Source organism: Citrus sinensis, chromosome 8, assembly GCF_022201045.2.
Source record: "Citrus sinensis cultivar Valencia sweet orange chromosome 8, DVS_A1.0, whole genome shotgun sequence".
NCBI lineage: Eukaryota > Viridiplantae > Streptophyta > Magnoliopsida > Sapindales > Rutaceae > Citrus > Citrus sinensis.
Genome location: NC_068563.1, coordinates 23336627 through 23355219, shown reverse-complemented (window position 1 = coordinate 23355219; position 18593 = coordinate 23336627). Strand labels below are relative to the sequence as shown.

General features: G+C 34.5%; 3 protein-coding genes across 5 annotated transcripts; all 3 read left to right on the top strand.

Moving 5' to 3' along the window:
* Nucleotides 1–5819: 5819 nt before the first annotated feature.
* LOC102607525 (BEL1-like homeodomain protein 1) lies at nt 5820–9765 on the top strand. The gene is made up of 5 exons (XM_006494832.4): nt 5820–5987; nt 6225–7189; nt 7663–8033; nt 8118–8178; nt 8602–9765. The coding sequence occupies exons 2-5, from the start codon at nt 6311–6313 to the stop codon at nt 9307–9309; spliced, it is 2019 nt and encodes a 672-aa protein (XP_006494895.1). The 5' UTR covers nt 5820–5987; nt 6225–6310; the 3' UTR covers nt 9310–9765.
* A 1328-nt stretch (nt 9766–11093) lies between these two features.
* On the top strand, nt 11094–15464 carry LOC102607047 (uncharacterized). 3 transcript variants are annotated; one of them, XM_006494830.4, is made up of 7 exons: nt 11095–11427; nt 11538–11617; nt 11694–11744; nt 11851–12102; nt 12638–12799; nt 14243–14332; nt 15025–15464. In XM_006494830.4, the coding sequence occupies exons 1-7, from the start codon at nt 11165–11167 to the stop codon at nt 15219–15221; spliced, it is 1095 nt and encodes a 364-aa protein (XP_006494893.1). In that variant the 5' UTR covers nt 11095–11164; the 3' UTR covers nt 15222–15464. The 3 variants fall into 3 exon arrangements, with proteins under 3 accessions (XP_024950018.1, XP_006494893.1, XP_006494894.1); XM_025094250.2 differs by lacking the exon at nt 12638–12799 and having other exon boundaries at nt 11094–11427; XM_006494831.3 differs by lacking the exon at nt 11694–11744.
* A 247-nt stretch (nt 15465–15711) lies between these two features.
* LOC102606753 (F-box protein At3g07870-like) lies at nt 15712–18102 on the top strand. Its single transcript, XM_025094249.2, has 2 exons — nt 15712–17211; nt 17796–18102. The coding sequence occupies exon 1, from the start codon at nt 16028–16030 to the stop codon at nt 17198–17200; it is 1173 nt and encodes a 390-aa protein (XP_024950017.1). The 5' UTR covers nt 15712–16027; the 3' UTR covers nt 17201–17211; nt 17796–18102.
* Nucleotides 18103–18593: the final 491 nt, after the last annotated feature.

The following is an 18593-nucleotide window of genomic DNA, read 5'->3' as shown; positions in this document are numbered from 1 at the left end:
TTTAAGCAAGAATCAAGTTCATCATGAGAAAACTAAACATATTGACTAAACACATTGATGTCAAGCTCCATTTTATCAGACTTGAAGTCTCCAAAGGCATTATTCAGCTATTAAAGATTCATACCAGCAACAACATAGTTGACATGTTGACTAAATCAATTCCAAGTGTTAAGTTTGAGCTTTGCTTAGATTTGGCATACATCTATAGAAAGTAAAGTTGCAGATGGAAGAGAAGAATGGACAACAAAAATGTATAGATTCAGGTTCAAGGTGAAGATTGTTAGAGGGTAAACCAGAATCAAGTATGAGAAACAAACGACATTGTCGGAAAAGATAACAAGTCAGAGACGACATGCCAGCTGGAAGCATAATTGGAGTGTATGACAAGACTCTCATGTCAAACGAATTTGCTAAGTAAGCCATGTGACATGCCATGTGACTACTTAACCAATTCAGGCTCAAAACAACAAGCAATATGTGTCGTTTTGATCACTTAAACTTGCACATGTTGTGCACGTGGGAGAAGTATGTTAAAAGCCATTATGAAAAGTGTGAAAGGTTCTTGATTTGTTGCGAACAAACCCAAAATCAGAGGCTGATTTTTGAGCAACCTTTCTAGAAGCTTTCAGGACTATATAAAAGGCCTTTGTAACTGTGATTAGTTGTATCCAATTCATTGCAATCTCAAGAAAGTTTATATATGATTCTTTGCGTCAATGAAATCAAGCATAGTCTTAAGTCTCAAGAGAATGTAAGCCATGAGAGGCTGACCTCTATAATTTTCTTTGTTCTGTTTTCTTCTTTATCTTTGATTTTAGTTTATTTTGTTCTCATATTCACTAATCAATCATTCTTGATCAAGATACCACTGAGTGATAGTGTTCTTGGGGATTAAGATTAGGTTAATGCTGCGTTTGCTTTTTAGATTGGAGTGGGAATCCTGAGGAGTGGGAATCCTTGGATTAGGAGTGTGGAGTGGGAGTGGGAGTAGGGTGTTTACTTAGACTAAATAAAAGTATGGATTGTCAATCAGAATCCGAATTATTTGTTTACTTTATCTTAGATTGGAAGTAAATTATTTTAAATTATAATTTTATCCTTATGTATAGAATTATAATTTGTAATTAAAAAACTAATAAAAAATATATTTGAAAAATAAAATAAATATTTTATTATATTTATTAATTAATAATATTCTTAATTATGTAAATCATAATTTTTTATTAATTTTAATTTAAATTATGTGAATAAAAATTATTAATAATAGCAACACAAATGAAATATTATTATTGATAATATAGTACAAAATTAATATTTTTTTAGAATAAAATATTTATTATTATTAAATAAATAAATAATTAATATTTATTAAAATTAATGTTTAATATTATTAATTTAAATATAATATAATTATTAATGTTAATAAATATGATATTATTTATTTATTTTAATTTTAATTATAAGGATAAAATGGGAAGAGGGGGGAGTGGATTCCCACTCCCACCTCCCCCCATGGGAGTGGGAATCCCACTCCCCACTCCAAAATTGAGTGGGACCCACAGATTCCCACTCCCACTCCCCTCTTTTTTAAGGTAAGTAAACACTGGAGTGGGAGGAATCCACACTCCACACTCCCACTCCAGTAATTAAACACTACATAAATCTTGATCTTAGTCTAACATAAATAAGGAGTAAAGAAAGAGAATTTAAGTGGGCAAGGTATTTGCGATACTAGCTAGGCTACTAGCTATGGTTGCTAGGGTTCGTTTGTGGGCGATGTTAATGCATTTTGAGGGGCCTATTAATTTGGAGAAAAACCAAACAAACCACGCTTGCGTGTTTAACGGGGCTTTCGGTGAGAAAATGACATCTATATTGACCCACATTTTGTAGCTAATCAATTATCAATCCAACTTCCCCTCATATCCTCCAATGGCGCACTCGCTGCTTATATCGATAATATCCAAGCGTGTAAAACTACTCTTCGTTAGTTAATTTTTTGTCACCTTTATTAGTGGGGTCCGGCTACACGACACTGTCGGCAAAGATTATACTCATTTGAAATTCGTAATACATATTGGCTTGTGTAGTATATATACAGTCTTGTTACAAGTTCATGATTTCATCATAGAATTTCTAAGTATATTTTGGTATGAATATTGGCATGATATCTTAATTATCTGAAGTTTGTGGAGAATCAAAATATATAAATATGTATGGTACAGTCCAGTGGTCTACTGAAATCAATTAAAAAATTCGTTTCCACTAACATTTACGGAGATTTCTAATCTACCCACATATGTGGAAGAAAAAAAAAATTGAATTCTTATGATAAATGCAATACTAAGCCAATACATTAGTGACTAGTTCATGTTAATAAGGCAGAAATCAATCAAAGAGATGAGATAATTGACAATTTCACATTATTTATCATAAAATGCGCACTAGCTAGCTAGTAGGAGATTATTCCATTTGATGGGCGCGTACGCTTGAGGTGGATGGGTGAGCAAAAAGGCAAAGGATGCGATTGATAATGCAACTTCGATGGGGCTCCAGATGTTCCCAAAGAGTAAATTGACTTTGGGCACTTTTGTGGACCAGTTAACGATGATATTTTAGCCACCATGCAAAAGCAACTCACTGCATTGGTTTATTTTGGTTGGATAAGGGTTTCAGTCACATCCATAATAGTGACCTTACAATCGTCGACACTAAGTAAAAATTAAAGATATAAAATAAGGCAGCCTACTCCTTCATTCCTCTCACACCATAATAATTTATGGTAAAATCTCTAAAGTAGGTCCTTGATCTCAAAACAAATGAAGCCACGTTTGTTGCAGTGACTCTGCTTGCCGAGATAATTTAAGTTTTGCATCAACGATTTCTCATTTTTTTTGCAAGAGTATTCAAATCATAACTATTTTCAATCCTTTGTATTAGAATTTTCAATTTTTTATAACAGATCAGATTTTATGTTAAATAATAATTAATGTCTTAGTGATGTTGCTGTCAAAAATAGATCAGATTTTTGTTAATTAACAATTAGTGTCTTAGTGATGTTGCTGTTAAAAATAGATATTAGACTAAATATATAAATTAGAGGTAATACGCAACTCATGAGTTAGCTTTTGAGCATAAATTAGGTGTAGCTCGTATATAAGTATGTCCATGCTATATTTCTTTGTGACGAGGATAGGAAAGGTGTTAATTAGATAATCTAATATTGGTTGAGAATAAATTTTGAATTGAGAATATAAACTAAACAAGATAATCTCATATTAATTCAGAATTTTATTTCCAAACACTAATTAAGTCTATATAAGCTAACAAGACAAAAATTTAGCTTGCAAGAAAGTCTTATATTGACTAAGTATTGATCTTAGCTAGACATATAAACTTTATGTCAACCCTGAACTGATGAGGTTGATTTTGAGTATGAATTATGTTTATATACACAGGTGAAACTTGTAACTACGTAAAATTTTTAATACAATATTTAAAGTTCGTAACAAAATTATAACAAATCATGGCGATACAACATTATAAATATCGATCGGGATACGTTATCATAAATGTTATAAAGTTCTAGTTGCTGTATATACTTCATGGTTGGGTAATTTGTCGCGTATATTTAGGCAAGCTCTTTTTTTTAAAAAAAAAAATTTTTTACATACAGGATGCACGATAAAAAGATTAGTTATAGTAGTGATGAGGCAGTGAGAGAGATTGGTAAAATGTTATTAATTTATAAAGACTGGCCTCACTACAAAGAGTCCCAGCCTGTACCCATCGTGGCTATCTAGAAATGGCTTTAATCCCTTCTTTCGATCATATTTTTTAATCTCTTTTCCACTAGTTAGTTGATAAGGTGTCCATAGTAATTAAGGTTAATAAAATAGTTAACAATGATGATAATTATCCAAGTGGAAGCACACTTGTCACCTCTGTTCTAAGCTAACCCATCCGACTTACATCTTTTTTTTTATTAATAATTGATTCTGTCAATGACGAATGACTTGGTAATCTCTGCCTTTTTATTATTGTTGTAATTATTAATTTCGATAACTTGTCGTATAATGATAGGCAGCAGAGCCCTTACCATCAAACGAAAGAGACTGTAATGAATGGAGTCCTTTAAGAGTGGGAAACTCAATGCCAATTATGGTTTAATAAATTGATCGACATTTATTTTAATGGAACCCTAGAGTCTAGATTGAGATTTGAGAAGGAGAAGCTCATGTTAACTAGGTGCCAGAACTCGTGTCAATCTAGTATTAAATTTGGGAAATTCCTCTGTCATATTGTTAGCATGTAATTGATATATAGTCTTATGATTGGTTAAAAAAAATGAGTAAAAAAAATTAATTACATTTTTGTAGTTAATAGTTAATTAGGATTCTCTCGTGTTTTTATTTTAGTGAATACATAGATGTAATTGATCGTTATAGAAAAAGAAAGTAAGTAATGAAGTAATAAATCTTGATTATGCATGAACAATATAATGTATTTATAACACTAAATTTTAAACAATTATGGAAATCAATTTTAGATTAGGAGGGAATCCTGATCTATGAATAAACAATCTTTGATCTTTTTCCATGTATTTCTCAGTTAATAAATCTAAATCTTGCACATAAGATTTAAAGAACATTAATTAATTTGTGATTTAAATAAGATTTTGAATCTAATGCTATTCGAAATAAAGATTTTATGCCATGTGTTCCCATTTTTTATTTTGGAAAAAAACTCAGCGGTAATGAGGATCACCAATGTACACATTAATCAAAAGATTACTATTATCCTCATTAGATTAAATAAATGAGATGTTATTAGTTTTTTTTTTTAAACTTGCCTAAGTTTAAATGGAAGAAATGAGAGGGGAGCGGAGAAATGAGAAGGAGAGAGCGATAGAAAAAATAAGGAAAAAAGATGGTCAATATAAATTTCATTATTTAGTTTGATATATTCATCTCATCTCCCTTTATGTCTTTACTCTCTTTTCCTTTCATCTCTTTTTTTTTCCTTCAAATCAAATTAAAAAAAATGCCAAATCATCCATGCATGTTAATTAAAAAAATAATTAGCGGTTGTCATAATCAGGATTTTAGCTAGCTTCACTCGAAATTTAAAAGATAGCGTTGTACGAAAACATACAAAAATAAAAATAAAAAAAATAAAATAAAAACTAAAATATCTGCATGACTGAAAACGATTGCATGGCTGTTCTTGACTGTTGTGTGATGTGTATTGGTGCCTGTGATTTCAAGATTGTGGCATTTTTTCTGTGCTCCAAATGCTTTATCTTCAAACTGTTACATCCAACCACACAAAAATCCAACATTAATAAATTTTAAAAAATTAAAATAAATTGTAGATGCAAGGCGAAGATTTATTCATAAAAGAGCTGTAATTAAAACTAATCTACTCATCTCTATTATTAAACCCTCTGGTGGAAGTAGACGTTTCCTCGTTTTGCAGCTGTCTGTTTGTTCTCTATTGACCCACTCAATAGTTTTTATTTTAATTTTAATTTTAATTTTTATACATCTTCCTTATCGAACGTGCCTGCATCAAAATGATTTGAAAAGAAATCTCAAATCACTCGAATTTTCCAGCTAGCTTGTTAATTTTCTTTTCCACCACATCGCAAGTACCTAACATACACAAATAGAGATAATATATGAGATTAAAATAATAATAATAATAATAATAATAATATAACGAATTTATGAACAGTCAATCAATTTCTTTTCTTTTAACTTTTTACAAATAAAAGAAAAAAGATCACCAAAGCACTGTTATCATTTTTGGACTCTTTTCAATTTTAACCTCAACCTCATCTGCATCCTCTTTTATATATTATCATTTTCACTTTGAAGAAAAATATGGCTGCAGAAATCAGCTCTGACAAGATCGGCAGCAACCCCTCAATCCCAAAAAGATTTCTGCCTCGTGTGATTATTTTTCCATAATTTGACATATATATGGTACTGTACTTGCACCCAGTACTCTCTGCAACTTATTATTATTATCAATTCCCTTTTACGGCTTTCTTTTCCATTATTTTTATTTTATTCATTCATTCTTCATTTGTAGCTTTCAAGCAATTCTCTTTCACATTTTTAGCTTAATTTTTAGAATTTTATGCTCTTGTACTTTTGTTATTGGTTTCTGAAAAAGAGAAAAACTTACATGGAACGGTCGTCTAATTTGTATTTTTGTAGATTATGCTCATGCAGAATCAGTTTATAGCAACGAGATAGCTGGGCTTCTGGGTATTCCAATTCAAGCTTATTTGAGATAAATTATTATGGCAACGTACTTTCATTTGAACCCTTCAGAAATCCAAGCTGGTGATGGCGGGGGGATGCAAACGCTGTATCTCATGAACCCCAGCTATGATTACACAACGTCCCTTCCCAACAACACGCTCCTTCTGAACCCGGTAAACTTATCCCACGCGCCGCCGTCTAACGATCACCAGCAGCAGCAGCACCCGCTCGTCGGCATACCACTTCCGCATGCTGCATCATCATCTCATGATCATCAAGACAACATCCCCGGAGGAGGTGTTCACTACGACTTATGGAGCTCAATAGATCAAAATTCATCCCAAAATAACCAAACCCATATGGCTTCTTTAGCTGCTGCTGCTGCTGCTAGTAACTCTTCTGCTCCGTTGGGATTGCTTCGGCCGGTGGCGTCGGTGCCAAATAGGCAGCAGGGCTTGTCACTGTCTCTTTCTTCACAGCAAGTAGCAGCTTATAACAGGCCAATTAATAATAATAACAATAGTATTGAAGTTGATGATCTTCATAAAGGGCGAGGACTACAGCAAGGGCAAGTTACTGAGAGCTCTCCGTCTTCAGTTTCTGTTGTAACATCAAGTGGAATTAACTCGAGTACGCAAAGTGCTATTCTGGGGTCTAAGTACTTGAAGGCTGCTCAGGAGCTTCTTGACGAAGTTGTTAAAGTTGAGAGCATGATTATAAAGGGTTCTGATCATCATCATCATTCTGCTAAAGCTGCTCAGATTAAAGAAACTATGAAAATGAATAGAGAATCAATTGATGGTGATCAAGAACTGAATGGTACTGGTGATAGTACTAAAAGTTCCTTTGAGTTAACTACTGCGCAGAGGCAAGAGCTTCAGATCAAGAAGGCAAAACTTGTTAACATGCTTGATGAGGTATGAACATATCTAATTTAATTATTATCTGCTTTTGTTCTTTATTAGAAAATAAAAAATCGTCGAAAGTTTAAGACATGAAATGGGATGTTAATTTCTTGGATAGCTAATTAAGAAAAACTGTGAATAATTTGGACATAAGCTCCTTGGAGTTTAGAGTCTAGGAAGTTTCTGAAGCATTGTTCCTTATTCATTTACTGTTTGCCTAATGTGTATAAATAATATCACGACTGATTGAAGTGTGCAATGGAAACGTTGAGGAACATTAGTTAAATCAATTATAAAGGTGAAAAAACGGAAACAAAGAACTGTCTACAGACGTCTTTTTGTCCTCCATACATATACTGCTTATTGTCAGTGAGGTTAGTTGCATGTCGATTGGGTCCATATGCCTAACCGAAATTCATTTAAGACAAAACATTGATAGCTGTACTAATTTTTGCGTATTATTAATTATTGTCGTACACTTGAAGGTTGAGCAACGGTACAAGCAGTATCACCACCAAATGCAGGTAGTGGTCTCTGCATTCGAGCAGGCTGCGGGTTTCGGATCAGCAAAATCGTACACAGCACTCGCCTTGCGGACAATCTCAAAGCAGTTCCGGTGTCTCAAGGATGCAATCTCCGCACAAATCAAAGCAACGAGCAAGAAACTAGGCGAAGACGATTGCTTGGGAGCAAAAGCTGAGGGCTCGAGACTGAGATTTATTGATCATCAGATTCGGCAGCAAAGAGCACTTCAACATCTGGGAATGCAACATCATGCTTGGAGACCCCAGAGGGGATTGCCTGAACGAGCTGTTACCATACTCCGTGCTTGGCTCTTCGAGCATTTCCTTCACCCGTAAGCAAATATAGTTACACACACACACACACACATTTTTTCTTTTTATTGGGCTTCATTTGTAATATTCTTTTTCTGATTCAGGTATCCTAAAGATTCAGACAAACAGCAGCTTGCTAAACAAACAGGGCTTACCAGGAGCCAGGTAATTAACCACGCCTATGCTCGTATTGTGTTTGTTTTCCATCATCCATAACTGCCAAAATTCTCTCCTGATACGAGCCTTTCTGGATAATACAACTATGTAACTCATAGTTATTAAATTTGAATATGAAATTAATTAAGTGCACATATGAGATTGCAGTGGATTATCAAATAATATCACTTAATCGAGGATGTACAGTATATCAAATATATTTAATTTGCATTGTTCTCTTGGACTTAATCCATGGGAGTAGATTATCAAATGAATGATTTTTTGAGAATCTATTCCACAATCCCAAAGAAGCACTAAATGTTAGTCCTATATTATCTAGTTTGAAGAGCTTGTATGACGACAGAATTAATTATTCCACAAACACTTAAAATTCAAGTGGTTATGAGTTTACTTTATTTGAAATGCATGCAGGTATCAAATTGGTTTATAAATGCTCGAGTTCGTCTTTGGAAGCCAATGGTTGAAGAAATGTACATGGAGGAACTGAAGGAGCAAGAAAAAAATGGTAGTGCCGAGAATATAAGCAAAACTGAGAGCAAGGAATCACCTCAACTATTGGAACAAATAAAATCTCTCCAAGCTAAAGCAGAAAAATCCGCAACCCAGATAGCTCCTACTGAACTTTCGAACTCAACAATGTCGACATCCCCCATGGGAGGAAATTTTCGGCAGCAAACCGGGTTCAATCTCATTGGACCATCCGATCATCATCTCGAAGGATTTGTTCAAAGAAGCCAGAAGAAACCAAGGAATGCTGAGATGCAGAATTCGCGGAGTAGCATTAATGATCCTGGTGGTGGATTTGGCATGTTTTCAATGGGACCTGAAATCGGAAGGTTTAATCCTGATAATCACCATCATCATCATCAGCTTGCTGCACCAACATTTCATGGCAACAATGGCGTGTCTCTCACTCTTGGCCTACCCCACTGTGAAAACCTGTCACTATCAGGATCCCAACACAATCTACTCTCATCAGGGCAGAACATCGAACCTGATCATTTCTGCGGAATTGAAACCCCACAACATAATTCTCATTCGGGCACTGCCTACGAAAGCATTGACATTCAAAGCAGGAAAAGGTTTGCTGCCCAATTGTTGCCAGATTTCGTGACCTGAAAGAGTCTTCCGTACACCGATCGAGTGTTTGCAGGAATCACATGGAGATGTCAATCCGGCTTGCAAATATGGTAAGAATCATCAGTACCAACATGCGGCAATGATCTAGACCATTTTGTACATGGCAGAATGACATCTTTATGGATACCAAGTGTAAGGAAGTTTTTTCCGGTTAGGTATTCGATCTACATATGCCCCAACTTTTCATGTAATATTCAAACATTGCAAGTAGATATTTCAGTTAAATGACTCCAGTATAGGCCACAGAGGAAGATGTGGAGAATTATTAGTTCTTCTAAGACGTTGTAATCAAATTTCTGCTGGTGACTTCCAGGAGGAGAGGAGATGAGAGGATTCCTAGGAAAGAGAAGAAATTAGTATAGGTTAATTTACACTCTTACTGGAAAATAACTCAATGCCCTTACATATATATAACTTATTATTTTGAGTGTTGTATATTTTGGTGGTCCTTTATATATACGTAAATAGATAGCTCGAAAGTTTCTAGGAATTTGTAGAACTTTCTTTTGTAATTTGTATATGGGTATAATTTGGTAGGTTATAAATTTCCGTACGTGAAAGTCTTAATTTTATTGAAATTCGAACCAAAAACTAACGGAATGGAACTCCTGTTACGTAAAGTTGAATAACTTTTATCTTCCTCGTCTTAGCATTCCTGCTCCTTAGCTTTTAATAAAATTTATTATCATCCGTATTATTGCCATGTATGATGAATTAAGGTGAGAATCTTGATGCCTTGTAATAACATTTTGTGTTGAATATTGGTCGTGGTTTGTTTGAAGTGTGAAGATCTCACATAAAAAGGTTTGATTATGTAGTTAAAAAGAAAAAAAAGAAAAAGAATCTATAATATATTAGAGGTACCACATTATCTGTATAAAGTATAATAAATTAAAAAAATTCTATTATAATGTATTCATTTACGTAGAGAACAACTATATAAATAAGATAACATCTTAGATGTTTTGTGATCAATAAGGATGGACCCAGAATCTTTTATCAGATAGGCTAAATTAAAAGTTTAAAAGTCTTAACCTAAAAGCAACTTAATTATAAAAAGTATATAAACTATTTTAGAAAAAGTGAACAATTCTCATAATAACTAAAGATTAAATTAAACTAGGTAAATATTTAAGAAAAAGTGAATTATTCTCATAATAATGAAGTTAAAACTATAGGGACCTTAAAGAAATTTTCTTGAGCTAAGGTCAGCCAATGATGTTTTTGTTGGATTCTTGCCACGTGTGTATTCCTTTTTTTCTTGGGATAAAGTAAATAATTAATGATATTCACACCTCAATATCCAGTTTCATCCCACTATCTAAATTATATAGATGCATATTTATTTTAACTTACATTTCTTATGCAAAACTTTTGATACAAAATTCTTATAGATTTCTTTCAATTTAATGATAAAATATTTAAAATCTTAAAAAAGATACCTAGTATTGATGTGGTTATTTCAATTTAAATTTTTTACTTAAAATTTAATTAATTGTTTTTAAATAATCTAATGGTAAATATTAAAAATTAAAATAACATTTAATAATGATTATTAATCTAACATCAAAATTTTTAAAATTAATGAATCAAGATCTATATCAAAATTTTAAGTCAAAAATTTTGAGTTTGAATGTCCTAGTGTATTTAGTAAATGTAGTAGAGACTAGAGATGAAACTACATTCATTTCAAATTGGGTTAAAAATTGGGCCAACTTCGCCCGACCCATTACTACGTTAAAACCCATTTCTAATTAGTAGTACAGTTACAGCACCCTCTCTCGTTCATTTTCTGAGAAAAATTTTCTCGTGCGGCACAAAATTCTCTGATCTAATGGAAAAGCCAGAAGCAGAACAAGAAGAAACCAACTGGAGCGAAGCAGTGGAAGATCTGGTGGAAGCAGGAAACACAGAAGCAGCCATCTCTCTTCTCGAATCCACAATTTCCAAGCTTGAAAAAATCGAGCAATCACAACCCACAAAAGAATCGCTCAATCTCCAGTTAGCTTCAGCTCTTACTAACTTGGCCAATCTCTACTCCTCCAATGGCTTCTCTCTCAAATCCGACCACCTCCTCTCTCGCGCTTTCCAAATTCGGTACATTCACATCAAAATTCACGCACCTTTTTCTTCTTTTTTTTTCCCTAATATCTTTGTGTTATTATTTTTTCATCGGGGTCCCTGATTTTTTTATATTCTATTTTCAGTGATGCAGCAGCAAACATTGCAAAGAAAGACTCGAAGGACACTTCCAAAGATACTGCCCGCAATAGTTCCTCAACTGATGGTAATTTTATTCCTATTTTTTATTTTAAATAGTTTTTGGTGAAGTAACTTGTTAATTTTGATGGGTAATTTATCAGTGAAATCGTTTGGTAATGATAAGTTGCCTCAAGATGGGTCTTCGGATGACGGTGCGTTGCTTATATAAGTGAGGTTCATGTTAAGTTTTTTTTGAAGATTATTATTAGCAAGAAGATTGATTATGATTTAATTTGATGATGATGTGGATGTCTACAGATTGGGAAGCAATGGCTGATCGTGACCCGGATGAGTTACTTTCGTCTCAGGGCTTACCTGAAGTATCGAAGCTGTCATTGGAAGATACGGGTGTAAAAGTTCAAGCCCCTAAGCGGCGTGGGAGGGGAACATTCTCATATAAGAAAAATGAGCTCTATAGTGATTGGCAAGATGATAAATCTATTGTTGAAGATGCAGAGGTTGATGATGATTCAAGTCTTAGTTCAGAAAGCAAGACAGAATTAAGACATTGTAATTCCCTTTTTTTTCTCCAGAGTTCAATTTTTCTTGCCCAAATTTACTAAACCTTTGTCTACTTGTTTGTGTTTGTATTTATATTTCTACGTGTTTAAAAGGGTGTGCAATGCTATTTATTGCAGTATTTTTCAGTTAGCTCCCCACTGTTACTTGGAATTTGAAAAGATAGTTTAAGGAATAGTTTAGATATGACAAAAAGTTATATTTATGGATAGATGTGAACCTCCCAATGTATTTTATTGGCACTTTCAAAACTTGTAGTGACAGTTTTAGTTCAGAAAACTACTGATTACTTACAGGAGAGGATAAGCCAACGGTGGCTTTCAATGCTTATTTATTGTTCTAATAGAGCATGGTCTCTGACTGCATCTGATGTAGATAATGTGTTGTTACATCTTGATCGAAATTGATTTCAATTTGTGCAATATAAGAGATATGAGTAGAAACTTGTACTAGAGACTGTAATAATGGAAATGTACTGAGGATACAGAGTTTGGTTGCATTCTGAAGATGCATATTGTGATGTCAGCTAATTATGGTACACGCCATGTCCTTGTTCTGGCTGACTTTTCACCAAGTACTAGGACAACAGACCTGGAGAAACTTTTTGAGGACTTCAGAGATCGTGGAGTTTCTATTCGCTGGATCAATGATACAACTGCCCTTGCAGTATTTCGGACACCAGCAATTGGTAATTATGTTTAAACTAATTTTTTCAGTCTTGCAATGCTAAACTGCATTAGCGCAATTGAATGTTAGATCAGTATCTGCGAAGGCTTATACCTTTTGCTAACCCTTTTAGATTTATGATTTTCTCTCTTGTTTCTATTAATATATTTCTAATCTTTCTTATGGTTCTCGATAGTTTGAACTCTAATCTGGTGCTGATTCGTGTATTAATAGATAGTTAGATACAGCTCCTCTTTTTTCTAGTCGAGTACTAACTCATCCTTTATCTCTAATTAACATCCTGCATATAGATTCAAAAGGAGTAGTAATTTCTTTTTCAACAAGTCTTGAAGACCTTTACATGAATAATTAGTGTTTTGACTGTTTTATTCCTGCACTTGTCAAGCCAACTTTCTTTTTTCAGCTTGTCTCCATTCATAAACTTTCACATGTTTCATCTCACTCCATTTTGATTACCTATTTATGATTTTAGTAAATGTTTTTTGTCTGTGGCTATGATGCCAATGCAAAGGAGGAAAGACACCAAATAAACCCTAACTCTTTGCAGCCACAAGACCTACCAATTAAACCAATTAAAGAAGTTGTACATAAGGGAACTTTAGTTGGTCTTGGAGGAGGATGTTGGGCTTTTTACTTATGTAGGGGTGAGTTTTGTTGATCTTGTGGACAGTGAAAGCTGATTTATATTCAACTTACTTCTGCATTCTTTTACTTTGCATCTCTGTGGAAATCCCTGATATGACTTTTTGACCTCTGATCTTAGGATAGTGATGGAATCATTTATATTGAGCTAAACTAGGGATAACAATCACAGAGATGGGACAATGTTGAAATTCTGGCTGGCTTTGGTACAGATGATTTATGTTAGTTGGCATAAGACTCAATTGAAGCCTTTACCTATTAATTTAAAGAGATCACAGTCACTTTAAATATAGAGTTAAATTCACTTGATGCCTGATGCTCCGGTATTTTCTGTGCGGAAAAAGTTACTGACTGTTCTTGTTGCTAGATGTATAGCTGTTATGTGAGTCAATGTGACATCTGAACTCTTCTAATCTTTTAGGTGCATGTGATCTCTCTGTGAGATGAATAGGCTAAGGATCAAAAAACCTTCAGCTGACTTTAAGGTTTATGGTGCCAAGGATATGCTGAGTAGGAGATGATGTTATGTATGTGATTTTTTTTTTTTTTCTTGGGTTGGCAGAGTTGTCCTGTGACTTGTAAACTTCTGTCTAGCAGCTGCACTGGTGCTTTTTTTCATTCATCATTTTTGTCGTCATTGTTTTCATCTTCTTTTTAATTTTTGTTTTATAATTTGAATTGATCGTTGCTTTTTAATTTGTCATTAGAGTTAGCATTGCAACTCCAATGTTACTGATTCTACAATCTTGGGTTCTGCTTTAATGTTTGGTCTTCACCAATTAACAATGTCCTTTTGTTGTAGCACTGGAGGCCCGCAACCACATCCAGCTTCCCTTCAAAATGCGTATACTTGATGAGGATGACATCATTTTGGCCTCAGTTTCTCCAAGAGGTAAATTATATACGCTCTGTTTATAACTATGATGAAACTGCACCGCATGTAATATTTTGCCTCTTATAAAATTCTATTTAATTAGCTTCGGCTACAGGTTACTGTGACGGCTACCATCCATGGTAGTCAGCTTTTGGGCAACCACAATAACAAGGAATTTAACATTTTGATTAATAAACTGGAAGAATAATAATAATTATTGTTAGTCTGTTTCAACTTGATCAAATTTTTAATGGAAGCCCAAGGCTTTTGTGACACCATGCAGAATGGCATCCATTGAAGATGGATAAAATGAGAATCTTCCACGCTTATTCTGACATCAGTTGCAAATTAAAGTTGTGCCATCTGTTGAGTTCTAGGATTTTAATTTCGCTTGAACTCATATTTGTCACTCTTTTCCTTTATGCTCTTGTGGGAAACTCTAATAGATCCTCATTCAGTTGAAATTTATTTGTTTTTCCCTATTGACTGTTTCTGAATCCTCCTAAATTAATGTGCTCATTTTGGCGGATTATGAAAATCAAAATAATCCAAAATATTGTTTTTCTTGAGATCAATTGTTTATTTTGTTCCTGCATGCAAAATATTTATACCCAATTGCAATGTTCTTGTTCATAGCTGCCTAAAATAGCAAGTTCTCTCCACTTTTGGTTTCCATTCTCTGAAAGCATTGCATTGCTATTCATTTTCAGATCTGGAACCTCCACGTCAAAGGCCACAGACATCAGCACGAACTGCACAAAGGTTAATTGCTCAGAGCATGGGATTGAAGTTGCCTACAACATTTGGTTCTAAAGAGCTGAAAAACCAGGAAGAGGCCAGAAGAAATCGCATTCAGACGAGGCAAAAATTGAGAGATGATGCTTGGGGTCCGGATGATGTAAACTAGGTTGTATAATCCAATTTCACAGTACTTCTTGTTCTTATTCTTCGCCAATCCATAGGTTTTCTGCGTTAGTATACAAAACAAGAGATTTGTTCAAATGGAACATGTTATGCTGTATGATAATGATACAAGTATAACCATACAAGTATTTTAACGGTCTTTTACCATTGCTCATTAGTTGCATTTTCTGTTTCTGTTTGTAAACAATGTTTTCGGATTAAATGGCAAAGGCCATTTCTCATGAAATTTCGTTTTTAACTGATCTTTATTGAGTTTCATCTTTCATGTGTGTGCAGTGTTGCTGTAGGCAAACCACTAATAAATCTTTATTATTCATTTTCTAAGTTTCTCACCAATGATATGGCGGCGTCTGTATTCCACTCGTCTGTCCTTTTCCCATTACGTCACCCTTGCAGTTTCCGACAAAATAATTGTGTGATTGTTGACTCGAACATGAACTTCAAAATCTTTACCTTAAGTCCTACGCAAAGCCCTACCAAAGGAAAAAGGTGCTGGACGAAATGGTACAAGAATCTATCAAATAGTAATGAGGTTTGATGAAATAGTTATGATGGTTTGAAGAAATAATTATGAGACTGTCTTATTTTTAAAAATACAAAGGGGACGAAACCACAAAATGATCACAGAAATTTTATGATCTGATAGTTTGTCGAAATAGTCAGGGACCTTCTTGTTGATGATTACCTAGACTCTTATTGATACTGTCATGGGCTCGTAGGTTATTCTTAGGCTGATTGTTCATCATCTCCTCACCGTTTCAAAAATGATCTTCTATTGCAACCTAACTAATGGAGAATCTTCCTCTGGATGTAGCCCTTGACATATTTTCAAGACTGCCCATCACAGCCCTTGTACGAACCAAGTGTGTTTGCAGAACTTGGCAAGCTTTAGCCCAAGACCCTCGTCTGCCTATCATCTACCATGCGCGAGCAAGCACTAGGAATCCTTGCCTGATCCTTCACTGTGACTCTCCAATTCAAAACAAGCTGTGTTTTGTTAGCATCAATGGTGACAATCCTGATCAAGACGGCAGCAGAGTCAGAAGAATTGATGCAAGGGTCAATTCTATTATGGCTGAATACCAGGTAGTTGGTTCTTGTAATGGCCTTTTGTGTGTATCTGATGCACTGTATTTTAACCCCATAATTGTATGCAACCCATTTACTGGAAGCTATTTAGAATTGGCTAAGGCAACTCAGCATGCACAAGAAGAGTTAGCTTTTGGGTTTGGTTGCAATTCATCAACAATGGAATATAAAGTTGTGAGAATTGTATTCAATTTCAATACTTATCGTAGTTTACGCGATAGAGGATGGCCTAGAAAATCAGATGTTGAGGTTCTTACTGTTGGTATTGATCATACTTGGAGATATTTAGGACCTGTTCCCTGGAGACTTAATCCTGGTGCATCAGAGGCCTTGTTAAATGGTTCTTTACATTGGGTGACCATGCGTTATAAGAATAACCCAGGTCCACGTTTAAGAATAATGTCGTTTGATCTAGCGGAGGAGGACTTTGGAGAGATTGGACTGCCTGATTGTGGCAGTCTTAGTGTCTGTAATTTTCATCTGGTGGTTTTACGAGGGTGTCTATCTGCGGTTCATTGTTTAGATGATAAGGGAATGGAGATATGGATCATGAAAGAGTACAAGGTGAGAGAATCATGGAGCAAAGATTTTATCATTGGGACGTATTTGCCAGCTAGCCTCAGGGAAAATGCTCGGCCACATGTGGAAATGTTGAAGAAGTCAGGGTTGGGCAGAGGCGCCAGTCAGGTTGTATGCGATTGGAAGAATGGAGAGATTTTGTTGGAGTATGCAAATGGAGCCCTGGTTTCATATAACCCAGAGAATGAGGAGCTTAAAGATTTGGTGATTTTTGATCCGCCAAAACGGTTTTGCTCTATTGTTCATGTTGAAAGTCTGTTTCTAGTCGAGGCAATTCTGGGAATTGGAGCATAAAGGATTGAAAGGTGATACTATTCATGTAATCCTCAACTGTTTAATAACTTTTAGTTTTCTTCACAGTTTTTTTATGAGAACTTAAGTGTTATGCGTATACGCAATCCTTAATGTTTAATTCATTTGAGAGCCTGATTGCTAGTCTGGATTCAGATAAGTTGTGGCCATATGAAAGTGAAGGAACTTTTTATAGCCACCGTTAACTGTTATATATAAGATTGTTCTTTCATTAATATATAAGTGGCAGGGGAAGGCTATAAAATGCAAGAACATTACTTCAATTGAAACTATGGATTCAGTTGCATCTTGACATTTGTGCTGAACTTTATTGCCTTACCTGGCCTCAGTCCATTGTTGCTGCAACAAGCATGTTTGTGCTAACATTTGAAATCCATTCATCATGTCATGATAATCAAATTTGGAAATAAGTAATCTACGTCATATTGTCAATCGAGTATGTCTTTTAAGGTTTGTAGAAGTTAGAAATCTTACCTCATAAAGAACAGGTCATACACTCCTTCCGCACTTCAACATTTATAATTATTTTGATCACTCAAAAATGTATCACAGTAAGTAATACTCTTCTTTGTTGCAGGTTCATTTTTTTTTTTTTTTTCATCCATAGATTGTGGATAGAGACTTGAAAATGGAAATATGCCCCTCGAACAAAAATTCAAACTCTGAACACGTTGTACTTGGAGCTACACGCATTGAAATTGAGTATTAATGAGATGCATTATAAACCTCTTCTTTGCAGTGTCGCCCAATATCCTGAAATCTACGAGCTTTTCACCTTATATTTGCTGTAATTCAGTGGTTTATTAGGTTGTAATTAGGGAAGTTTTCTAAACAAATGTAGAGCATATTTATTAGATTTGAAATTAAGTTGATCTATTATCACTTGCATGCTGATTCATTGCTTTATGCTTACTCGTCTGAGCCGAATAATTAACTTTTCCTCCAGGTTCTGTCGCATAGGCATTTCGTCAAACATTTTTGGACTTTCACCAAACACCCGATGCTTTCAACACAAACAAAATTTCATGATTATTTTAAAATAACAGCCGAACTAAACAAAGTTGGTTATCCTTCATAAAAATGTCCGTAACCATTGAACAAGTTGAATCATGTGGTTATAAGTCCTTCTAGTAGACCATGGAATTGGAAAAGCCTTTGTCAATCTCAATTTTTGTGTCTTTGAAAAACAAATGTTTATACTATTGCAATTATCGCGATTCGCGCATATATAGTAACCAAAAAGATAGAATACAAACCTAATAGGTCCCTACCAAATATTAGTGAAGAAATTTTCAAAAGTGTATAGCATGATGTCAAAAATTGACAACTTTGTCTTCGAACTTGACATTATCGAGATCATATGTATGTATCTAGC